The following is a 26,533-nucleotide window of genomic DNA, read 5'->3' on the forward strand; positions in this document are numbered from 1 at the left end:
AGTGTAGAGCCATTAATCACTGAAATGGGAATGTGTAAGAAAGGCTATTTATTCTTCTTATGACGACTGGATGACACATGCATTGTTTAGAAAAGGGAATGCCTACTTGGGGAAGGTGACATTCATTTTCAAATAGATAGGTGTCATGGTTTATTAATGCCTGCTTTTGGATAAGGCTCTTGAGTGGTGTTACGGGGTGTTTCTTCATTCTAACTGTGCCCGTAACTAGGGCAGGCATGGGCACGTGGTGTTTTCTGTTACACATGTACTTGATGGCTGTCTGATTCTTGACATTGTTCAGCAGAGACTTCTATTTAAGATTATTTATTATTTTTTTTAAAGCCTTGATTGATAAACTTCTGAGCCTTACTGGAGAACTTTCGCACTGAGTTTTATTATATTTAATATACAAATGTGCCAGCCTGGTGGCACAACCAACAAATGCAGCACCAATGTTTCTGGAATTGACAAATACATTGCTAATGTCTTGCGACCCCAGCTAACGACATCAGAGGGCAGGCACCCTGCACGAGGCACTATACTCAGTATTTGCTACCCCCAGGCAAATCCTGCATATGTGGTAAAAGAGTCTGTTTTGCTGCCTTGACCAGCTGTATTACTTGAGTTTTGTACCTGACTAGAATGTACGTGAAACAAAAGGAATTTGAAGGATTTAAGGGATGAATGTCAAGAGCTGAATGATTCAGCCCTGGTTTAAGTTTGGTGTGGGTTTTCTTGTTCTGGATTGAAGTTTTTGTTCACTTTTCATGTGGTTTTGTTGGTTTTATTTTACTGCTTAGTGTATTCATTTCCTACGATGATACCAGCGATGTGTTAGTTTCAGGTAGGAAGGAGGAACGTCTAAAAGTGTCTCTATCTTTGCTCATTAATAATGGAAGTGAAGCTGGACCTTTTCCCTTTTCATTTAAACATATTGATAGGGATGTTTTATAACAATAAACACATTGCAGTAGTTCTTTTTTTGCTGATCAGTTACGTAAGGAATGGAATTAAGTATGTTAATATGTTACAGTAGCGCTGTTTGTGTTAAACACAGGTGTATAAAAGCCTGCTTTCATTCATGCAACCTAATTTTTATGAATTTACTATGATGCTAACAGATTTCTCTGAATTGCATATAAAAGGACAACTGATGCATGTATCTAGTAGATTTTGAAAAGAACCTAATTTCAAATGTCTTTCTTTTGTAGGAAAAACCTCAGATAGAGGTCCATTTCCATTGTATGGTAGAGATACGGGGTTACCGGGCTGTCAAGTAAGTATATTATGATTGAAAGCAAATGGAATAATCTGATTTAAAATCTAGTTTAAGTTACTTGAATGTGTCAGGCTACCAAACATAATAAACAAGAATGCATTCCACAATTTCCAGAGTAAATTTTCTGGGTTCTGTGTGGTCAAATTTCCTTGCACTTTCATATATCCATTTAGAGGAGGTACTTTTGCTGTGTGCAAGTGAAACTGGTTCTTTGGCTCATGACCACAAAGCATTGTGTTTTTAGTAAAAGGGGGATTGTTATTGGTCTGAACATATTGAGCAATGTGCTTTCAGTTGTGTGTATCGCATCTTTCCTGCAGATGATAGTGAAATGAGTTTTCTTGCCCTTTGCAAGTTGTTCCTCTCTCCCAAGTCTGCTAACAGAATTGCAGTCCAGTACTGATTGTCCATCAGGATTAGTCTGTGATACTTGGATTTTTCACATACAATTTGTCAAAAAATATCAGTAATTGCTGAATATAGTTCATTAGTTAACTGTTACTCCTAGTGGAGATCATGTGCATTTTTTAAGGAAAACAGTGTTACTAGGCTTTCCATTTTTAGCAGGTTATCCAGTGTGATACATCATTATTTTGTATGTTTGAGGATGTGTTTTTTTGTAGTTGAGAAAACTTTCTTTTATATCTCTAAATCTTCATTTTAGAGTGAAGATTAAGCATACTATCTTGATCATTGTTTAAAAGTCTGTTTTGAATGTGTAGAAAGTTTGAATGTTTGAAAAGTATAATTAGCATTTGATTACACTCAGTATTTGTTGACAAAGACTTTACATAACTAATATGTTTGGAATTCTAAAATTAGTTAAGCTTGTTTTCTGTAAAAGGAATCTTTATAAATTTCACTCTAAGTAGGCTGTTTGCTTTGAATGGATATTTTCAGGAGCATCTTTGTTCTGAAGGATAAAACTTAGCATAAGGAGTTTGACATCTTGGTTTTGAGTCTCTTAGCTAGTAGTTTGGGAAGTGTGAATGGGCAGCACCATGTGGCAATGCAGTCCTAGCATCGCTTCCCCTATTAAGAAAGGATCATTCTCACAGCCTTTACTACTTCTCTGCAACACAGATGTGTCGAACAAAGACCCATTTATAACTGTATGGGTGAGCTTTCAGTAACATTCTTACAAAAAGCAGTATACCTCTTTAAGTTCAAGTTACAGGCTTCACATTATTGCCAGTCTAGACAGTAGAACATTGTATTAATGTTAACTACTATTGTTCCAATAACTCCGTATGTACTGTATTTAAATATAATAACTCAAAATTTACATTAGTTCGGAAGCAAATTAATTTCCACGTTACTCTTTCATTAAGTTAATGTTCTGTATTGGAAAATGGGTTTATATTAACTTTGCATAAAATTCTGTTTTGTTTTGCAGTAATGAGTGTAATTTCTGTTGTTTGGCTTCTGAGGAAAATGCTTTTACATCTCCTAATTGTTTATATCTAATACCATTTAATATTTTTTTATATGTAGTTATTTTAAAGCCAAAATCTTAGAGATATTTGTTTCTATTAAGATCACTTCTAATTCTGTTTATTCCTTCAAAATGCTTCTTACTGTTCCCTCTCCTACAGTTTCTTCTTTCTTACACATTTTTAGCGTATGGGAAAAATATTATTGTAGGTAAATCTGTATTGGTTTTATATTCAGGATAGAAAATGATCATAAATTTAAATTGAATTAAAATTAAATTGAAAGTTTATGTGATAAGTTACAGTTTGTACTTTAATTTGGTCTTATCAGTTAAATCTGATAGTGTTTGAAATAACTTGTTAACTCGGAACGTGGTGGGATTTCTGAATCCTTTTAGGTTTTTATATTTTTCATAAATCCACGGCAGTGCCCGTAATACAGCTCTCGTTGTAGCTCCAATGTTTGAAAGCTATGATAGAGAAGAAGGTCAAAAGTGACCCTGAGAGAGGTCATTTTGACAATCCACATGAAGAATCAGCTGCATTGTCCCTGGCAGATGCTCATATAGTCAGTTCTTAAAAACCTCTAGAGATGGAGAAGACTGTGTGACCACACTGTGTTTTGTTTTCCATTACTTAAATGTACTTACTCTTCAAAAGTTTCCCTGATGCCTTATCTAAATATCATTGTAATTAAAGCATCTAACTCTTGCCTTACAGTGGACACAGAGAAGAATCTATATTCTTTGAAGTCTGTAGCAGCTGGAAATCCAGTAGATGATTAGGATGATAAGGAGTCCTTAGAAAAGATAAGACATAAAGGGAGTTAATTTTTTGGCGTTGGTGTGTATAGTGCAGAATGTAATGCAGGTCTGTTTTTAATAAAGGATATATAACAGGGTCTGTCTCAGGTTGAAATATTGGTAGAAAAGCTTATGCTCTGCTGTAGGTGCTCGCCAGTAGGTTCACAATTCTAGGGGTTTTCCAGTGTTTTAAACTAGGTAAAGTACTTTATTTAAGGCCTTAGCATGATAGCAAAAATAAATTTCCTGGACCTTTCTGACAACACTTAATTTTTTGCTGTGTGATATTTGCCTTTTTCATAACAAATATCCAGTCTTTGCTAATGGTTTGATTGGTGATGGTCTAAAAATTTCCAGTACCTTCTTATTGTAAGACTGGTCAGCTTGTCATTCCTCAGCCTATATTTTTCAGTTCACAGGTTCCACATGCAAAAGTGTATTTTTTTTTTTTAACACATTACTTATATCTTCTCGAAATTCATCAGTGTAATTTTGAATTCCAGGCTTGCATTGCATTTGTAGATCTTTCTGGGTTATTTGCTTTGTGAGTTTAGTAAATGTGGTCTTCATTTTTCATCCAAGTCACTAATTAAGAGGTGGAATGATGCCCAAAGCAGACGCCTGCAAAGTCTCAGTTAATACATTCACCCAGCATTGATCATGAACTCCTAGCTACTGTTTTTTAAACACTTATCCTTTGTATTCAGCAGTAGTGTTGGTTGTCCTTGGTTCCTTAGTTCACCTGTGAAGTGTGAAAGTAGTAAAAGCCTTATTAAAACATCTCATATGTTGTCTGAGAAGGAAGCGAGATTGGGTTTATGTAGTTTATTCCAGCTAAATCCATACTACTTCTTTATTTTCTTCTGGAATTTGCAGTCTGCTTCTCCCAGTATTCTTCCAAAAAATGAAATTTAAATTCTTGAGGTATTACAAGGCACTGCTTTTGTTTTTCCCTGAAAGAAACAAACCAACCCCGTTCTTTGTTAGGGTCCGCACTCCAAACTGTGAGTTTTCAAAGACAGTGGCTAAGGTTTCTGACAATTGCAAGAGCCAGTCCTCCGAGTATCGTATTGGTACAGATGACTTGAAAATACCTAACTTATCCAAATACTCCCCAACCTGCCACCGAAGTTCTTTCCATATGTCATTGGTGTAAATGGTATTAATAACCTGGTGTTGGTGTGTGATGAGTTTTAGTTTTTACTGCTGTTAAGGTTACAGAGGGCTGGAATGAAAGTTTTCAAGACTGCTGTAAACAAAGACGCTTACTATCACTTCTCACCACTTACTGAGAATGGTCTAGGTGGTGATCTGTACGGACTGTTGGCTACCCGCAGGCTTTATATTTACGCTGTAGGAGTTTAAGGGTGGTTGATTTTCAATGTACCTTAAAAATCTAAGCAACGTAGGTAAGGAAATGTGATTCAGGTATAACGTTTAGCCATAAGAATGTAAATATGGCTAATTTATTAATATTGTACCAAAGAGGAAGTGCACACCTCCAGGTTTGATTTCCAGCAGGTGTTTTAAGGAAGCCAAAAAGGAGCATCCTGGAGTACAGCATGTAGCGCTGTGTTGTGCCTATTCATGTACATACCAGTGTTGAATAAGGTCGTTGCATTTGTCTTAAGCTGTGGGTTTTATGTGTTAATAAGGTTAATGGTGTGTGTTTGTGTGTTCTTTCTAGTGCTTTGCTGTCAAGTTCTGAATCATCTTCCTTTTTTGGCTTTCTTAGTACTTCATACTCTTTCTCCTTCTGACAGGTCTTCGCTATATTCCGTACCTTTCCAACTCTTACTGCCTTTTTTTCCCCTCTCTGATGTTTCACAGAGTATATAGAGTCTGAGTGGATGGGTAGCATGAGAAACGGAGACTTATACAGAGCTGGCTTAGATGAATGTCAAAAACTTTTACCTGGACAAAGAATTGACAGATTTTAGAAGAAATGTACAAACTGCATTTGGCTATCGGGATGAAATGTGAGGCTACGTGGCTTGACACAGTGTCTCTATTTGTGTCTTTGATTTGGAGGAGCGGAGGCTGGTTGTGATATTTGTGTGGGATTCCACCATTCCTGTTAGCTGTGTAATTGCAGATTTGGAAAGGGCATCTTCTCACAAATCTTAAAATGGCTATAGATCAAGTTTTCAGAAAGCTTCTTGTAATAAGTTTTCTTTACACTTGTGTAATTTAATACTGAAAATTGTAATTTGTGTGAAAGAAATGAGATTAGACTTCAGATATTGAATGCATGGCTCCCATTTCCAGTATCATCAGAAGGGTACCCAGCTGTCGCTGCACATTGCGTTGACAGGTCTGAGCTCTAAGAAAGCCAGGAATCTGCACGATTTTCCAAGTGAAATCGAGATAAATGTGCAGTACATGTGTAGCTGTTAGACTAATTCTTCTAATTGTTTCTGTGGGTCTTCACAGAAGCTAACTTTATCCCCTTGAGCCTGTAAGTGCCCTGGCTTAATTGGCAGAGGGAGGGGGGGATGCTTCTTTAGCCCAACGGTGCCTGTGCTCATGTGCCTGGCAAAGTCTGTCTCTCCCCACTGGCGTCACTAGGTTGAAGATAGTAAATTATTTGTGACTATCCCCTTAATGTCCTGGTTTAATTCTAAACAATCATGCATGAAAAATAGACATCATGGATTTTTTGACGTGTGGAGATAACACATTTGCCCAACTTCATAATAATTTCAAGTCCGTGTACTATCCCATGTGCGAGAAAGGAGATAAAATCAAGTGCTAAATGTAATGGATGTTAGGCAAGAACTGAAGAGGCATTCACCAGTTTGTTTAAAGTGTAACCTTTCTGTAAAGAGACGTATCTTTATTTTTCTAGCTGTCTATATATTCTATAAGATGATGGGACACTTTAAATATTATAAAACCCATTTAGAAAAAGGTTTGATAAATCTGTAGAAGGGGCTGGAAGGGGCTATGGATTATATTTCCTAAATATTTTTAGAAAAAGGTTTCATAAATCTGTAGAATACATGAATGCTGGATGGAAGGAGCTATGGATTATATTTCCTAAATACATTTAGAAAAAGGTTTGATAAATTTGTAGAATACATGAACGCTGGAAGGAGCTATGGATTATATTTCCTAAATACATTTCACTTAGTCTATGTAAAATTATATGTATTATACTGCATAAAATATACTACTCTACATAGCATGATGTATATAATGATGTTATATATTTCATGCAGTATGAAATAGATTGTGCTGCAGAGAAGGCATATGAAAAATTTCTATGATACTGTCTATGATACATAGAATTTATTTGGTAGTGGCAGATGGATTTTAAACTCATTTCTGCTGCTATTTTTATATAAGTTTTGTGCATATCGGTAATAAATAAGGCTGCTTCAGAATCTTTGTTTTCTGGAGGAAGAAAAAAAAATTAAACAGAAAGCTGGTCCGCCAGTGTTTCCAGTAATCTTGCTACACCATTTTCCCTTCAATAGCCATCAGCTCTGCTATTGCTGTGAAGCTAATGTGAGGTGACTCATTTAGCAGCATATTATTGCATCATTGCAACATGATGCAAGGCACATCAGGCATTATTAAATTAGCCTGAATTTTGCAGTATGACAGTAACATTTTATGCACATTAGCACCATACTTAGTGCTCCTTATGGGAATATACTTCAAGTAAACATCTTAAGACGTCATTTCAGCCAACTTTTCAGGATTTACCAATTTCTTCTTTATTCTGGGGGAAAAAAAAAGTGTTTCACTGGAATATTAAGGCAGATGAGTGGATTTGTGGATCTTCAGAGCATGTTTTGTTTCTTGAATTACTTTAAATGGATGGTCTTACTTGGGCAGTACTTTGGAGAAAAAATTAGCTGACTTGTCACTTGATGGTTCAAGTAGGTTGGAACAAACTCATCCATCTTTCTTCCACCTTTGGAGTGATTCAATGTAGAAACACTTTCCTCATCTGGGTTCCAGGCAAAGCAAGCTAGATTTCTATACGTCTGACTCACATGTGCTGAAAAATATTACAAGTTAATTACGTTATAGGTATTGAGCAACTGGATTTCATACTATTGGCTTTTCAGCAAAAAAACTTGTGACCTTTCTTTATTGACTTAAGAACAACTGTCTTCATGATTTAATATGGAACTTCAAAGGATTGCATCTTGTTGTCTGCAAATTTAGCAATGTATTAAAGAATAAATTTACAAGCATGAAAACCTGTATTTATTAGCTGTTACATCCTTCACAGAGTAAAAAGTTTGTGTTATTTTTGTGCAAAAAAAAATTTGTTACTTCTTAACAAACACACTATAAGAACTTTGAAATAAACCCCAAAAATGCCTTTAGCACCAATTTCTTGGGCAATTTAACAGATGATCACTTTGGCAAAATAAACGTTTGCAAGTGTATGTTACTTTGCCTTTGCATAGTCAGTAATTTGCCTCTTACAAATTTAAAAATACTTTAAAGCACTTTGAGCAAAATGCAAATCTAAAGAACAATCCTGCAATGCTGGAGAAAGCAGAATCTTAGAGCACACTAACAGCTATCTCACAGGCTGAAGAAGTGTAATAAGAGTAGAACTTGAGAAATTTGAGTCATCTAGGGAGAACAGAAAAGCTCGCTCACGTTGTGCACAGGCAAAAATGGCAACTTTTTTGTGTTAGCTGGCAAGGTGGTGAGGAATATGCAAGCAAGAGTGAAAATAAGTATCCCTAGTAGGATGTAGGTACCAGCTTGCTGCATAGAGAAAAATTAATAGAACTGAATAGCACCAACTTTGAAGTATTTTAAATCTGTTTATAAACAGTGTAATTCTGAGATGTGTATATAGTGCAATGGAGAAGATTAACTGATTTTATTTTCTTAGTAAAGCATCAGGTGACACTAAACAGCTGGAAGAATAAGCATACAGACAAAAATGTGTTAGGAGGCAAGAGTGTATAAAAACGTATGTGGGATGCGGAAATGAGATTTACTGACAAAAATGGAAAAGCAAAGAAGAGTATGAAAAATGTAATTTGAAATACATGTTTTGTAAGAATGAAAGTTGGAAGTGGCAAAAGCAAAAGACACAAGTGGCTGTGAAGGGACAGTGTTTTAGTGGTATCTGACAGCTGAGGTATTACTTAAAATGTGCGCATCAAAGAAGAAAAAGGTATTTGTAGCACATCACGTTTTAAAACAGGGTGGTTCTTTACATGCAGATGAAGGCTCCAAACAAGTCTTTTTCTATCTTGCAGGTATAGCCCCCAAACAGCAGCGTGGCAGCACGTCTTTGCAGTTGCTCCTAGGATGCTTTGCTAAGTTTTTAACTATTCAGCATTTTAATACTAGACCACTACTAACGTGATTTACTGTGGCGTTATATGCCGGAGTACTGAGCACTCTATGTCTTGCTGGAAGATGAAAGAAGTAATGGACAACTGTGTAGAACAAATATGTATGAGGTGTTTTTCTTTGCAGGGCCAGTAACTACTTTAGTAGTAAGGGTAAGCTTACGTATGCCTGAAGTGTGTGTATGCCAGCCCTCTCACACACATTCAGAGTTCTGCAGTTTTCATTTCTTCCTGTAGGATTTCTGTTCATATCCTGAAACTTTTTAAATCGTTTGTCTCTAAGACCTTCTATCTCTTCTTGGTTTCCTTGAGAGCAATAATTAAAACAGTTATTCTGTGTTGAGGGTGTGCCATCTGCTCCTATGATATTGTAGAGCTATTGAAGAGAGGTATTTTTTTTTAAAAAAAGGCAAACTAATGAAAGGGTTTAAAGTAATGGGAAAATGTAAATAGTTTGTCTGAGGAATGATTGGAAATAGGCATATTTAGACCACACCTAGGGGGTAGACAGTAGAGGAGGTAATGTTGTGGCAAGAAGGATGCTAGAGTGTGGGTAATTGTCTCTGGAGAATCTTAGGCTGAACCTTGTAGCTAGTGTGTCTCAGATCAGATCCCTTCAGGCTTTTTTGGATTTTTTTTTTTTTTTGACTTCCAGGTGTTGAAATTAGGTAATAATAAAAATATGTACATAGAGAATATACACTGGAACATAATTGTGTACAATAAGAAAGATGTGCGTATGCTGATAATAAAAAAAGCATAGGTGCTATAGAGAGGCTACCATTTTGTGGTTTTAAAAAAATTTTAGATTTACTTTAGTGCTAATAAAAATGTCAGATTGTATCAGCTATGGTTCCCCAAAGTGTTTTTCTTTCTCCCCTCCACAGCTGCCCCCACCCCTGCAATTATTATTAAATAAATAAAATTAAAAATCTATTAAACAGTAACAAGAAAGCTCTTCCTGCTTGCTGCTGGCAGTGTGTTTAAAGATGCTTTAGATGGATCTTTCCAATGAGGCAGAAGAATACATGATATTCTGGACCTTTCTTATCTGTTTGGACTTATAAAAGAATATAAGCAGCAGCTCCAGTTGCTGTTCTTCCTCACATAGTTTTAGAAACAGTATAGGGAACATAATGTCTATTTCAATCCAATAACCGAGTTATGAAATAAAAAAAAAAATCGCAAGGTTTGTACATGTGTGGGATTTTTAATACCAATCTAACTTAAAAGCTGACAAACTGATTTTATTTTGTGTATTTTCTGTTTTAAATCTCCTTTCCTCTGACACCTTTGATATCAGGTGTCTCCCCAAAGCAGATTTTTACAGCTGAGCTATCAATCTCTTAAGAAATGCGGCTTCTGAGGGAAAGGCTGACACAATGTTAACTGAAGCAGCAACGCTGGGTTCTGCCAGCTGATACCATCTTAAAAGGCTGGGATGGGGAGAGGGATATATAGTTTAAGGGCAGATGGAATATCCAAACTTGAGTTTATTTTGCTTCATTTTTTTACTTCAGAAGTAATCAAGCAATATTAACTTCCTCTTGATTATGATTTATTAGAAGTGAATCACTTATTGTGCTATTGGGAAAATAGATCTTGTCTCCCAGCAGATAAGGAGCCTGCAGAACCTTTTTAGAAACCAAAAATGTACAGGGGACAGGCTAGATTTCTTTTTCCAGAGCTGGAGGTGACCACCTGAAGTTAATCAGGGAAGACATCCCCCCCGGAATGAAGTGGGTAGCAGGTGTTAGATTTAGTTATAGTTGGGGGAGGGATGCTATTTATAAAAGGGGAACAGTTCTGCAAGGAACAGTTTTGAATGTCTTAAGCAGACAAACTGTTCCTTGTCTTTGCCTTTCTCACACTATTTAGGGTTGGCACATTTTCTTGCCTCCTTTTAATTTTTGATTGTGTTTGATTGTATTTAAGGTAACGAATATTTTGTAAATATATGTGTGTGTATATATATATATAAAATCTTGCATAAGGAAGTAAAAACCATTTTGCACCATGGAGTGTAGATACAATTTCTTTGGCCAATTGCTATTTGTCTCCAGCTAATCTTACTGCCTCAGATCTGGGTGCTCCTCAGTTACAAATTTATGGTATTATTGGAGGATGAGGAAAAGATCAGCTCAGTTCTCTCAGCTGTACTTGTCTGTTTGAGCTGGATTGCCCTTTTGGATTTCCTTAAAGTGTTTATTCATAACTACTCTAGTATGGTAGGTACCTGTTTGCCTGCCTTCCTTACTTCACAGAGAGATCAAGTCCCTTCCCAAACTTTGCACCTGCACGGAACACTGCTCTCAAGATGAATACAGGCCCTGAGTAGAACTGGGAAGGGAGATGTAAGAGTGGTGTAAGCAACCTGTGACTTAGCGTTTGCTGCCAGGGGTGAGCTAGGAGAGGCTGGAGCTGGAGCAGGTAGTCAGTGGATGGAAAGAAGCACAAGACAGGTTTGCCATTTTGATTCCTCACCTGTGGAACTAAACCATCCAGCTTGCATTGGTTTCAGCTGTGTTGTGCTTTTCAAGATGATCGTGTTCCTGATGGCACAGATTGCTAAAGAGCAGGGAGAGAAGGATAACATATATTAAGGGGGGAGGGGATTGTAGCCCAAGGTATTTACTGGGCTCGTCTATCCATTTACTAGCACCCTGGTATTGGATTTAACATTCACTTGGTCGTACGTGAAAACGTATGGGTCCATCATGCTAAGTCCTGACAATTGTCTGGTTGCTATATTAGTGATGGTTTTTTGTTACACATTTTCTGACTTAGTGCTTAGAGCAAGTGAGATTTTTCTTCCTGGTTGTGTGGGAGAGGAGATGCACAGCTTCCATACCATATACATGAAACATTCTACTAATTGTCTGAAATCTTTTGAAATAATTCTGCTGAAGATGCAGAGGGAGAAACAGATGCAAGGATAGTTTGAGCTTTAGAATATCCTTTATAGTCTGACTTCTGTAAATAAGATTCAGCATAAAATCTTTTATTATAATGTTGACTTCTTATGCTTGTATCTTGTAATCATAGAGAAAAGCAGGAAGACTGGTACCAAAAAATTAAAAAGTAGATGAATAACCCCTCAGCTGCTTCTTTTCTGACATTTTGCAGTTCTCCACAAACCTTCTGCTTTTGTATAATCACAGTAAGGAAGCTGTTCAAATTACTGTTTTCATAATGTAGCGAAAAGATTCAAAGGCAAAGGGAGGGGAGCCTGACCTGTAATCACAATGCTTAGTAATGCCTTCCTAGAATTCAGTCAGCAACGCAAAAATACCTTGCCCGAGGGGATGAGCGAAGACAAGCTGAGCCAGCATAACCTCGGGGATTGGACACCAACATCAGCAGGGTGCTGCTTTTAGAAGCGTAAGACAGAATTTGTAGTCTTGCCAGTATGCGGTATCAGTGCAGGGACGCCACTATTGCAGGAGGGAAGGAAAGGACTCGTTCAAAATATTTGTATTAATCAGATGCTTTAAAACCACTTAGATGCAGAAGGAATACAAAATGTTTCCTTCCCTTTGCATTTAATATTTACTCCTCCCACTGCTTGAAACAACATATACAGAATTCTGAATAAACTTCTTTCTCCCATCTCTGTCTCTGTGCTCAGTCTCAGTATATTTACACCTAAACAGAATTATCCATAGTAGCAAATTCTGCTTAGGTGTACACGTTGAATAAGCAGCTCATGGTGATCAGGAAAAGCTTTGGTGTAAGAGGAGAATATATTGATACCTTGATATTTTTCAGTGTTAATATTAATTGGGAAGACACTAAAACTGAATGTCTGTTATTTTGTTTATGATGTTGCATCATTTCAGTATTTAGTACTGTAGGTAGCTGGGGTGGTTTTTTACTCCAGTGAGCTAGATTAGCCTGATTACACTGGCAGGATGCAGTTGATGGATGACTGTCATTATCTTCTCAAACCTGCATGATACTTTAGGTATAGGAGATGATAATTAAATTTTCAAGAGACTACACTGAGATTATAAGATCTGAGTATTTTTTTAAAATGAGGAATATGTTTGCAATTACCAGCATGTTGTTGGAGGATCCTCTCCTGAGATGTTTTATTAGCAACCCCTGATTTCCTTTAAATTGATCAAGAAAAAAATGCTCAAGTTATCATATAACACTTTAGATGTTGTTTTGGGTTTTTTAATTCTAATCTTTTCCTCCTCCTGAAGCAGACCAAAAATGTATCTGATCAGATCTATTGGTGATGGCTTGAAGATGTACAGGTTAGCACAATATATTTAATGAAACCTTGTTTGAGACAAAACACTAGAGAGGATCATAATTAATGCCTCATTTTCTGCCAGTTGCTATTGATTACTCATTCAGGGTCCCTTTGTTCTCAAAATGGTAACACTGTATTTCACATTACTATTTGATGATATTCTCAGGATGAGATTCTTTAACAACATGCTGATAATTGCAAACATATCTCTGGAATTTAAATTTAAAATGAATTTACATCATATGTCAGTGTTTTTCCAAATTCAGCTCCTATTTTGGAGTGCATATTCATTACAGTTTCCAAAGATCAGAGACTTGAGTAAAATGAAATTCAACACTTAATATCTTGTTTGTATTTTTGGCTGAAACTGCATGACACGGAGCTCAGGTGAACGGTCTTTTTGCAGCCCAAACCTCTGTACTGTACTAGTATCTCACAGTGCAATGATTTGTGGATGTTTTAATTTTGGTCTAGGTTTCCCTTTGGAACCACAGTCACAATGTACACAACTTAGCTGAGGGGATTTAACAAGTTTAGCAGCATTGGACTTCATTTTGTTACATTCTTTTAAACTAGCTCATGCAAATCGTCAGGTTTATCTAGAATGCAAGACGTGAAATATTAAGACTCATTTTATAGATGCTTGATGTCATCCAAATGGTTCATGGAATAAAAGGACATGTACGTGAAACTTTTGCTGTACCCAGTACAGCATTTCAAGTTTACAGTAAGGCAAGGAACGCACTTGCTTCTGCTCTGCGTAATTCTGAGCAACACAGAAATGCCTAGTGAGTTTGGCTTCGACTGTGTGGTAGGGTAATGGTGGGATTTGATTGAACTGAGCGCTGTTGTCTTAATTTACTTTTACAAAATAACGTATCTAAGCTCCCAATTTTTAACTAAACACTTAAGTACTTTTTTTAAAAAAAACTTTAGACAATTTTCCGGTCTTAAATAGGGACAGCGTACCTAGTGGGACTCAAAGCATAAGCTTTTCGAGAAGAAAGCCAATGCAAAAAGCCTAGGAAAAATAAGACCTAGTTGACTAGTTTATTGGGGAGGGGATGGTTTCAAGGTCTCAGTTTGCAGTTGGTAAGTTGCAGCTCTCATTTCCCTGCCAAAGCAGCCTGCCTTATTATGCCAGCACAATGGCCTGTCATAATCAGTTGTATATAATGGGCTAATGCTTTTATTCTCAACCATATTATTCTTCTGATAGGAAATAATGAGTAATGTAAAGGCACACAGTTGTAGCTGGATGAAACTATTGCATAGTTTGGCTATGGCTACACTAGGAAAATCTGAGTTCTTGAAGTGTTTGCTAATAAGTTTGCATTTAACAAATGAATGTGAACGAGATTTAGACCAAGAAGCACAAGGCTAACTGCCTATAACAAATACACTTTTGCCAAGGTAGAACCTTATATATGGTAGTGTAGAGTATGGAGTGAGTTTTTTAAAAAATGTTGGTGCATTTTGCAGGACAGTTTGACTACATGTAGTCTGAAAATGCTGGGGAGCTGCAAGGAATATTACATAAGGGCATCTGTAGGCCTTTATTGTCCACATTTCTTTTTTTATATCAAAGCAAGAAAATCAAAGTGTTTACCAACATATTAGAATTCTGCTGGCCGCTGTCCTAGAAGTTCATTGAAGGCAGAGCAGTATTTTGGCATCAAATTGTTTCTTTGGGATGCTAAAGGTTCATGGAGTTGGGCTAGGGAAAAGAAAATTTCCAAAGTAGTCAAGCTCTTTTGCTTTTATGCTAAAATTGTTTGAAAGAATCAATTCAAAAAACATTTAAAAATGTGTCGAGTAAGGAGCTTCTTTTAATCTCAGGCATACCATTTTGATATAAGCATATGGTTGATTAGCTTGTTGGTTTGAATGGAAGCTAACTTTGCGGTGCCTGTAAGTGCAGCTGCAAGTCCAAGTTACTTGTTTTCTGTGACAAAGGTGCATAAATACATACACCCACATGCCCAGATATGATTTTTTTTCCCCACCTCACCCTTACAATGTTTGAATAGATGACTCCCCTGCAATTTCATTTTGATGTGAGTACTTTTTTAGGAAAAGGACCCCTTTAAAGCGTTTGCCTAGATAGTGGCTTTTGAAAAAGCCTTTATTTTGGGGGTCAGGCTGTGCCTTTTCCCCTTAAGCAGTCAAAACTGTTCCTTGGTTTTGCTCAAAGGGATAAATTTAAAAAGTAAAGCAGTCATGTTTACCTCCTTTTCTCTGTTCTCTTTGGGATCAGGCTTGCTGTGTTCTTAGTTGATTGTAATAAAAGTATTTTTTTTTTTTTTTTTTTTTTTAGGTTGGTTATTGAACACACATTCCTTAGAGGAAAATATTGCTTTAAATAAATCCTTGTTTATCTTGAAGCTGGAAATATGACTTTTGGAATCCAAAGAGGCAAATTTTTTAAGGGTGGTGCCTGTTTATTTACAACAGTAATGCAGACAGGACTCAGCAGCGTTCAGGAGAATAACCAGTCATTGATTATTCTTTAGTAATTGGATCCGTGCTTGGCAGATGAGGTTCGGAGTAAGCGTGAACGTTCTCTGTGGAGAATGCTGCAAACTACGTATGTAAGCGATCCGCCTCTGTGCAGGGACCTCGGGCACTTAGTCAGGAGAAGCTTGGTGCTGATAATACAAAGCTTTTTTGCTATTCTCAGTGGTATTTTTGTATTCCTTTCTTTATCAGATGCCCTTAGGAAAGGATCAGTCCTAATCAATATTGCTTCTCAATTGGTTCAGACAGGCAGAAAAATCAATAAGCTGAACTAATGACATCTATTTTTATTTTCTTTTGGAAGACTGAGGAACAATTATAAAATTTTAAAACAGATGCTTCATTTGGTTGTGGGAAGAGGGTTGTGGGGTTTTGTTCAGTTCTGTGTGCACCCCCCCTTTCTGAGGGGTTTGGGTTTTTTAAATAAAAAATTCTTGCCTGAAGACAACATAGAGCAGGAAACTTTATTTAGAGTGTGTTGCACAGCTTGAGATTTACTGGGTACGTATTATATTACTTATACACTTAGTGTTGCCGTAGTAGCCATGCTGCTTTGAAATTCAGGGTCTGATAAAAATGTCGAGTACTGGATTGCTTAGGACAAAAGCAAGAGTGGCAACTGGCATGAGGTAAAGGTTGGAGGTGAAGTCTGGGAAAGATACAGACACACACCTTTGGGAATGGCTTCACAGAAGTGAGTAGGAGTGTTCACTGTTTGGTTGGGGTTGTTTGCTTGCTTTGGATTGTTTGTGATAGGGTTTGGTTGGGTTTTTTCCTGTCATATCCCACCCCCCCTTAATGCATAGAGGAACTAAGAACCCTCCTACCCCTTTCTCTGGAGGTGTCTGTACGGTTCCCATTGCATTTCCAGAACCACTGCCAATGATCAGGAGGAGATGCTGGGGGCAAGCAGGGAGAGTTGAGTTGTCTTTAAGGCGAATGGGACCTAGGTCCTAATTGTGTTTGACAGCTGCTCTGAGTGAGAGGGGCTGGACTAGGTGACCTCCAGAGGCTCCTGCCAGCCTCAGCAGGTTTGGGATTCTGTGAGTGGGACCTTGCTTCAGCTACTTGACATGACAACTATGACAATGCTTCCTCCCCTTCCCCACAGGCTATGTAAAGAAGTTTTTCTTCAGCCCTGGCTGTTCTTGGGCTGAAGGTTGAGTCCTGGGCTAAGTGCAGAACTAGTTTTGTTTCTTCTTTTGGACAGTGCTGGTTTGGGGGAGCTGCTTTTCACAAAATATTGCCCAGGTTTCCTGCACAGTGTTCACCACTCTAATATGTGTTTAGAATAGCATCTTTGCAAAATTCAGTCTTATGCGATGTAAGCCATATATTCTGATAATCATGTTTTCTGCAAAACAAAAAATTCTGAACTGTTTGTCAAAGGCAAAATTAGAAAATCTTGAAACAGTCTACAAGCAGATTTCCCTACCCCCCACCTATTTTCTGTATACTTTGTTTAAAGTTCATATCACTCCTTATAAGGGTATTTCATTTCAATATGAGTTTTAAATTAACAATTCTGATTTAAAGATTATTTTATTGTAAGAGTAAGAACGAAGACATTGAGTGGAAGGGAAATTATTTTTATGCCTTAACATTTTTAATCATTATTGATTTTGTTCTTCAGACAGTGTGATAGATTGCAAGAAATAGTTAAGACTTCTGGGCCCTCCTTTAGTTTTTAACAGGGTGACTTTTTCACACCTCTCTCTTTTCAATTAAAATAAAAGGTTTTCGTGCTCAAATTAGTCATCAGACAAGTGAAAGACAGAAATTTCACTAGCTGTTGGATACAAAACCATTTATCTGGAAAAACACACTTGAGGTTATTGCTTATGTTGTATATAGTCTGGAATTTTATATGACTGCTGGATTTTCTGCTGATCCCAGTGCATTGCAGGTTCAAAGGGATTTAGTACTTTACCAGGAGCCCTGTGAGTTAGCTTCACCTTTCACAAGTCATCACACCAAAGGAGCTGGTTTGAATGATATAATCCATAAAATACATTTGTTTATGACCAAGGGTGTTCAGGCCTTGGAAGGGAAGGTGAGGAGAGCCAGGAACAATGGGCTCTGCGCGGATTTCAGTGGGTGCTGTAGCCCTCAGAGGCAGCGGTGCTGGGGTGGGTCCTGCGGGTCCAGTCTGCAAGTCTGCCCGTTTGACAAGCTCTAGAACTTGGGGATGTGCATGGGCTGCGTCTCTGGAGTGGTCTGAGGGGAGGAAGGAGGTTGGTTTGGGAGTGGTGGGACTGAAGGAGAAGCTTGAGGTGGCACCTCGCGTTTGGTTTGGTATAAAGGTTCAGCCAGCCAGCTGTTTCTGGCTTTGCATCATCTCACAGCAGAAGCGTGAGCACAGTTCCAAGGTGGGCAAAACCAAACTGTGGTCCTGCTGCCTGACCGCTGTGCTTTACCCCCCTTGTAACGGGAAGGTCGCGCTACATAACGACCAAGAGTGGAAAAACCATATCCCTTTTTTCTGAAGGATGCTGGTTGCATAGTGACCTTAAAAGACCATCCGATTTTGGCAATATTAAAAGCAGAGTGCCTTTAGCTGTGGGCGACACGATGGGTGCTGCTGTAGGAAGCCAGCTGTACGCAGCAGCCAGGAGCAAGCAGCGGTGGATGTATTTTGATGCCCTGGTAGCGTTATGTTTTCTGTACAAACAGTTCTGTGGGTTTACACTCCAAGTCTGGTGATTTTCAGACAAAAATGAGGCTGAGCATGGTATCAACCATGGAAAAACTGTCTTCTCATGAATCGCCAGCATTCATTTCGGTTTCACAGAAGAAATCTAAATAACGTGAGGCCAAACCATATATAATGCACTTGTTAAGTGTTTAGAATGTTTTTATTTACTGCATGAAAAGGATAGGGTTCAACTACATTGTTGCTTTGAAGTTTTTAAAATGTCCTAATTTTTTATGTTCTGTGCATTAATCTAATCTGTTATTTCTTTTGTCTGCGTTTGATTTTTTTTAACAATTATTCCATGTTTTTATGAAAGTAATATAAGTTTGGATTTCTAAATATGTGCTAAAACCTAATGTCACACTATAAACTTTTAGCAGTTTTTATCAATTATGTTTATATTGTGTAATAGAAGAGGTGTTACATTGCGAACTAAAAATATTACAGTTTTTGTTTAGAATTTAAGTATGAATTGATTCTTTCAGATGCGTTAAACCGAAATGGTTATAGTTTTTCAGAGGCTCACAGCCAAACTTGCTCAGCCTTTCTGAATTATGCTATAGTATATTCTTTGAATACTAATTTTAAAAAGTCAAACTTTTTTTTTAAACTCATAAGACCTTCACTGAAAGCCCACTGAATTCCTGTAAATGTCAAGAGTAGTATGTGTGGTTAACAGTTTGTTACTCTGGTATATTAACAGATGAGTTACTACAGAGCTTAATTTTACGTTTTTCTGTATATTTTGCAGTCTAGTCTGCTTCGGTCAGATATGGGGCTTGGAAGTCCAGGTCAGCTGTCATCCTCGGGAAAACCTGGAACACCCTACTACCCATTTTCTGGCACAAATCAACGCCGAAGACCACTTCATGAATCACCAGCTCTTGGTGAGTAATATACACAGTTTTAAAACTTTTGTTCATGGTGCATTTCTGCAGGCTGCATTATTTTCTTTGACAGTTCATTTTATATACTGGAGGTTGCTCTGTACTCAGCAATTCAAATTACAGCAAACTGCTATATAAGACATAAACTGGAATTATTAACATTTTCTTTGAGATGCTAGCTTGAATTCAACACTGGTCAGTATTGCTTATAAAACAAACAAGAAACTCCAATAAACCCCTTAATTGCAAAAGCAATAATGACAGATGGATAGGAACTGATGACCAGCTGAGTGCCCTTAACCCATGCCATCATTAACTCCTGGAAATGCCTGACCTTGAGGTCATTACCATTATTTAGTAGGGGAAAGACACAAAGGGGAAACAATTAGCCTTTTATATGCTAAAAGCAACTTTATTCAGGGCAATATATAGTTCATTGTAATTGGTTCAACATGCCTTTAAAGTTCTTTAGCAATTGAAGACTAGTAGTTTATCCTAAAATTAAACTACCTTGCAAAATATGCAGGCAGGAACTTGCTTAAAAAGTGTTGTAATCCTGTGACAGTATTAATGTTTTATTTTGGAGATACTTAGAGATAAATGGAATTTTCCTACTCAGTCATAGTCAGTGGTAATATTTCATAGCTCTAAAGACTTGCTATTGAATTAAGGAATCAAGAATGAGCCAGCTGTTCTATAGTTTCTGTTATAAGACCATCACGAATAATAGGGTGTGCAAATTGAAAAAAAATCTTTTTAGTATAAAAAGAGAGGTTGTAACTTGATACTCTAGTTTAAAGGCTATCATATTTCAATGTTAGCATGTTATGTTATTAGGATTACTCCGGTTACATGTTTTGATTTTTAATGCCCCTCATCCTGTGCAGCACTTCTGTTCCATAATAAAATCTTGTTTGTTGGAACCATGTAACTTAAGCCATACTTTACCCAAAATAAAATTTCATCAAATGCAAATTGTTTCTTGAAGTAATGTTAGTATTAACTAGTACTGCAAACTCCTTGGGCACTAAATAAGTTTTGAACAGGCTTGAATTTTTTTAAAAAATCTTTGATTTTTATAACATAAGACGACTTTGGAAGTTTGCCTATATACGCGCGTGTGTGTATATTATAAAATACCATTTTTCTATAACTTTTTAACCAGTTGTCAAGACAACTGCCGTTTATTCTGGGGTTGTCTGTCTTTTAGAAATATTTGTGCAGGTATTAGTGTTCTATCAATTAGAATAGTTCTATCAATCTATTAGAATCAAACACAGCAGTTCTTCAGAGCTGCTTCGGAAGAGGAACAATCAGGAAAATGAAATTGTTTGCTGCTTGGATGTTTGAACTTTAATAGAAAAGAGTGGTGTTTATTATTAGTATTATTGTTTTAGCCCCCACTGAATCTGCTTTAGTGAGAAACTACTATAATAGTAACCTGTTAGGGTTTTGAGCAAAGTGGTCTGTTAGAACATGACTTCAGGTGCTGAGCAGAGTGGGGTACTGATGTGGGCAGAAAGGTTATAGTATGAAACAGTCACTGAGGGAGAGTCCGAACTGAGATTGTCTTATTAGTATTAGATACTTGAATATGTGATTAGGTGCATTTCTTGTGCAAGCTATATAGAGGTTGGTAACTTCCAGATACTATTAAATTAAACAAAACGAAGCTAAGTGTAGTGTTCTCAGAGTAGTACTCCTATTAATGTTTTTCATTTTAAGAGAAACTCAAGGGCTAGAAACATGTTCGGACTGGTAACAGGGTGATATTCTTCTTTCTGTCATGGCTGAATCTGGGGGACTGTAATTTGGGACATGGCAGGTGGTGGTTACAAATTTATGGAAATGTTTTTCCAGAACTGCCAGGAAAAGCAAGTGCACTTTTATCTTGAGTCTTGTTTCCAATGGCTCGAGAAAGTATGTCTGAATTTTTTTATTTTTTTTTTTTAATGGACTAGTTAAATGTTACAAAACGGCTGACTGAGAATTTAAAGCAAAGTTGAATTATGGCCGTTTTATACCTGAGAAGGAGTTGCCTGTCCAGGATCTCAAGAAACTCTCTTTAAATTTGCCGCTAAAGTTCATTGAAACCAACCAGTATTCCCTTTCAGGTGATGCTTTGAGAGCAGTGTAAATATCTTCTCCAGAAGTCCTTTTATTTTCTGTTCAAACATGCCCTATGGGGAATGATCAGAGTAAAGATATTCAGCAGATATTCTTACCTTATCTTGCCTTTATCTTGTCATATCGTATAATAAAATTTCTGTTTTCATTCAGGACATTTAATCATAAAATAGGTATTTTGTATTTTAATTGAAGACTCCATCGGTTAACTGTAGAACTGCTAATCTTGCCAGATACTCATCTTCAGAGCATCAGTTAACTTGTAATTTGCATGCATACTGTTCAGATTAATTTTATTAGCCGCTGAGTAAACTGGTTCAGATTCTTGATTTAGGTAGTGAAATTGCTGGGTACTTTTGTGATGGTGCAACAATTATTGTTAGAAGGAAGCAGGTATCATACCTCCAACTTTACTATTACATGCCAATTTGAGTTGTATTGCCTAATAAAGGCAATAAGAAAAGTAATTAGGTCATTAGATTTGCTGTTTATTTACAACCTTGGTATAGTCTAAAAGCTATAGAAATTTACATCATGTTAGTGTTTTCAGAGTATAAATCATACTTTAACATGTCATAGATTCCTTTTTGATTGTTCTATCTTTACTCTGAAGTGCAGAAAGGGAAAGCGTTTCTCGTGCTAATCAGTCCCATTTTCTCCTCCTTATACATCTGAAACCTTTCTCTCTTTCCTAGCAAGTGTATAAGGGCATCAGTGCACCCTTTAGCGTTTGTGTTCTTAGGAGTAACTGCTTTCCTTATAGAAAGAATTGGAATTCTTTAGCAAAGCTTTATTTTAGAGAAGAACATAAGTGTGTTACATATTTAAGCACATTCTCATATTGATGTGAAAGACAAATTTCATTGGCACATAATAAAAAATGCACAAAATTGCAAAATAAATCCATGGTGGAAAGAAAAAGCTATATAGCATAGCTATTTATTGTTTTTTGTCTGTAGCGTAGATACCTGATGAAATGTTGTTTTTCTGTGTACAGATCCTCTACAGACAAAGAAAGTAAGAAAGGTGCCCCCTGGTTTGCCTTCTTCTGTAAGTACTACATTTTTTATTTATAGCAAACAAATCGGGCTCAAATCGGGCTCTTTGCCAGACATACATAGAAATTACCTAACTTTAGCGTTAGGAGGGCTATCTGCTGGATGTGAGTGGCGAGGCTAGGTAATTGGGAGTGGTTCTGGAGGCCGAAATGCACATTTGATGTGGAATTTTTTAGATTTCATAGCAGTGATTTGTAGCTTGCTCATATGCCTCTACCCACTTGTCCCTGTCATTTGAATTCCTCTCTTGGGAAGAGAGCTGGGCCAGGAGCTGTCAAAGAAGATCTCCTGTACAGGTCTTTTGATGTTTAATTAGTCATTATGTTGCTGAACAGGAGGACAGACAGAGATTAATAGCTGAGAATCTTAGAAATTTACATTTGTAATAATCCCAGTGGAGCTGAAGACATTAAGATTCGGAGGACATGTACAGCTCAGCTTGCCTCAGTAGGACTGAGGTTATTAATATGCATAAATCACCGAGTCAGATGTTCATTGTGAAGCCCTGGTGGATTTTAAAGCCTTCATTAAGCCTTTCCTAACTTCAGCCTAGCATCAGGAAGGCTTTCAAGCAACTAGTTTGTTGATCCCTCTTTGCTTGAAAATTTATCCTTCGAGAATAAAGGGCTTTGATGAAAAAGGTTGGAAGGGTTTTGGTGGAAAAAATCATTAATGGCTGTGATAATCTAATGCTATAGGGGTGTTTTGTGGTATTAAATATGCTTTATTCTTAAAAGGAAGAAAATTGTTTATAAATGAATCTGCATTTAAAAATCCACGTGAACTGAAAAATCCCCAGCGAAGCGAAGGATGGCATTATTTTTTATTTTTTTTTTTTTCCCCCTGCTCAGAACAAACGGGAGGGGAGGGGGAAGCTGGGCTGCCTTGCGGGGTACATCGCTTTGTTGTGTAAATGGATGTTGGGCTTTTATTTGGCAGTACTTAACACATGGGCGCAGGTGCACTTGGATGAGTCATAACTCAAAGCCGGATAGGCTGAATAGAGCATACTGCGCAGGCAGCGCGACTGGAGCGGGAGCGCAACGGGCCCCGTCTTTTTATTTTGTATCGCGTCAAGTGCGGACGGGGTCTTCTAGGCCTTGCGTCTCCCCTGTTCTCTCCTCCCTCTCTTTCCCTTCTCCCTCCCCCCTGCTCACGGTGAGATATATAGAAAGCGGGATCTGAAATGCCATTTGAGCCGCGCTTGCAGATGGAGCTGAGATGGTATGGACAGCCCGGGGCAGCTGTGCTCCCAACCTGCAGCCTACCTGGAAGCCAGGATTGCAGCTGCAGGCACTCCTCAAAGCTTTTGCTTGCATAAGCACTTGGGCCCCACTAGAGGCTGAATAGCTGCTTGATAAACAAAATGAACACAATGCCTCAAATCATTATTCCCGAGGCCAGGAATATTCTTCTTCTCCACCCCCCCCCCCCCCCCCTTTTTTTTTTTTTTCCCCTTCAGCAGCAGCTAAAAATAGTTTGGCAATTTACATTTTTAACAGTTGCGTGTTATGTAGGGTGGCTTTACAGTCTAGCTGATGATTTCTGCTAGATTAACAAAAATATATTTAAAATGTCAGAGAAGCTAAAACACATAGCAGTGCAATTTTCATGTAATTTATTACTGTAATTCTGGGCGGGTAATAAAGCTTACATTACACGTTTAATATTTAGTAGCGTCAGCCAGGTAAAGAGATCGTTTTAGGGAATGAAAAATTTCTCTCATTACTCTTACTAGGCTTTAATTTTAAGAAGCAGTATTTTTCAAATTGTTTTCATTTAATTCTTCTGTAAGAAGAGTGGAGACAAGAAAATGCTGATAAATTTTATTTGTATTAACATTGTACCAGTCTGCCCAATAAACTGCAGTAACTGTGAATAAACAGGTTGCAGTGCTGCAATTTTTAAGTACTGTTTCTCTGTGTTTCAGTGCTTTTCAGTCCTTAAAGTAAAATATGGTACAAAAAAAAAGTTAGATGAGATATTGTGTGTTTAGAAGATGACACAGAACTAAATTTCATTGAGCATCATAGGCAATTTAAGTCGATGATTATGCAAGTGTTGTCTTTATTTTAAATATACTTGGTAAGAAGTCAGAATGTTTTGTGGGTAAGTAAAAAATGGATTTAGCTAATAGGTAGTGCAGAGAAGTTTAATTATAATGTGGAAAGTCGCAAGAAAATGATCCTTAACGTTATTATCCAAATCTGTATTTTTTTTTAATTTTTCAGTTTCTGAAAGATTTTCAGCAATGTTTTTGTGTTAGTATAGGGCTGCCATATCAATGGATACTCAACAGTAATTTAATTTTTTAGGTAACTGTAATTTAATAACAATCTTTTAAGAAAAAATATTTTTAAAATTAATAATCTTCCTCTAGTTGGTTTCATTTTTCTCTTGGATTTATATAGTATTTTCTGAAATTACTTCCTTTGAGGTTTATCTATCTTCATGTTTTCATATTAGGACCTAAAGTAAAAGCAGTGACAGAGAAATGAATTGTTCAGTTACTTTCTGGGATATAACTCAATCTGAACTTGTCCTTTTACTGTAAAAATGCAGTGCAGCAGGCAAACGCATTTTTAAGTTTTCCTGTCCTAAGTTGTTAAGCGGTGAGTCATTGCCCAAAACATTTTGAATGCTGAGATGCAAGCATTTCTGTTAAACTACAACTACTAAATGTAAAGCTTTGTGGGGAGCATCGAAAATAAAAGTATCAGTGGTTTATTTTTTCTTACTGTTGGCTCAAGCTAGGCTTGAGTGAAGAGAAAGGTTATGATGTGCCATTTATTTTACAGCAGGAGGGGAAAACACTGTTCAGGGAGTTGCATAATCCTCAGAGATTCAAAACTGTTGTATTTCTGCAAATTTTTCCATTTGTAGGAGTTAACCTTAACTAAGCCAAGAAACTAATAACATCATGTGACTTGAAACCAGTTGTAACTAATCGGCAGGGCTGAGTTAGGAAGAGCGAGTGTCAGGGCTTTCGAAGGGCTGTTGGGTCTGCAGGGGGAGAAGAAAGAAAAGTAAGGCTCGGGGATATGTACGGGAGGATTGCCAAATCATTGTGGATGGGCTGTGAGCAGAAACACACTATTCACATGTGTAGTCAGAAAATATTTCGAACTAATATTTATGATAAATGCCATAACCAGTAGCTATCATGAGGTCACAATTCTAAAAAAAAAATTGCAGGAGTATCATCATTCTTTTGCCATTTAATTAGTCTCCTATCAGAGGAATAACATCATGCCTGTTGACTTTTGTTAACAGAAAATCAGCTGACAGAGGCACAAATATCTGATTGTTTTCTGTATAGTACTATTTCTAATAACCATTTTGAGTATTTTAGACTTTCGGCAGTACCTGAAGCTAACAGTTAATAGTTAACTTTGCCTTGCTACTGATTTAATAAGAAATTGTTGAGTGTTTTCTAATACCAGAGATCTCTTTCTGATTTCAAACTCATCATGTTTTTCAATAAATTTAAGACAATTTATTGCTTTGTTATATCATCCTCTATATTATGTGTATAGTCCATAGGTGCTAATTTATTGCAATATCTCTTTATGAAGCAAAGCTAAAGAAAATTTGATTTGCATGTATAGAACTACCTCCTAAACATCTAAGGCACCTTTCTTTTTGTTACCATGCTAGCCTTTTAAGACTGAGCGTGAGAAATACGTTGGAAGACATGTCTCATAAAGATACCAGAAGAAAAATAATAGATCTTACTCCCTTCTGTGCCTCCCTCCTTCCTCCACCTTTCCTGAAGGGTAAAAAGAAATTATTTGAAATTGCGGAGTGAAAAGGCAATGGTCCTCTGAATGTTTATCTGTAACACAGTTTTTGAGACTTCAATGTTTAGATTGTATTAAAAATAATATAACATTCACCACGCTGAGTGCACTTTCTTTGGAGAATTATCCTCACTATTAGCAAGCTCAGTGTGTTTTGAAGTAGCCTCGTGTAAAGCGACATGCTTGGAATACTGTTAGGAAGTCTGTGGCTCCCTATAAAAACTTCGGAGCATCCTGGGTAGATACTTTGTGTGATGTTGCATTTGACTTCATAGTGGGACTTCTTTTTGTAAGATCTGTTCCCACTGGCCAGAACTGGTGTCAAAACGTAAAAAGT

At 37.2% G+C, this 26,533-nt stretch overlaps 1 protein-coding gene across 9 annotated transcripts in view; it reads left to right on the forward strand.

The window, feature by feature from the left end:
• TCF12 (transcription factor 12) overlaps positions 1-26,533 on the forward strand; it is a 174,085-nt gene that overhangs the window by 99,485 nt on the left and 48,067 nt on the right. For all 9 annotated transcript variants that reach the window (XM_040600204.1, XM_040600208.1, XM_040600202.1 and 6 more), the window contains exons 7-9: positions 1,212-1,276; positions 19,076-19,211; positions 22,336-22,388. In XM_040600204.1, the coding sequence (XP_040456138.1) occupies positions 1,212-1,276; positions 19,076-19,211; positions 22,336-22,388 (254 nt within the window). The remainder of the gene's footprint in view (positions 1-1,211; positions 1,277-19,075; positions 19,212-22,335; positions 22,389-26,533) is intronic.

This window comes from Falco naumanni, chromosome 7 (assembly GCF_017639655.2).
Source record: "Falco naumanni isolate bFalNau1 chromosome 7, bFalNau1.pat, whole genome shotgun sequence".
Taxonomy (NCBI): Eukaryota; Metazoa; Chordata; class Aves; order Falconiformes; family Falconidae; genus Falco; species Falco naumanni.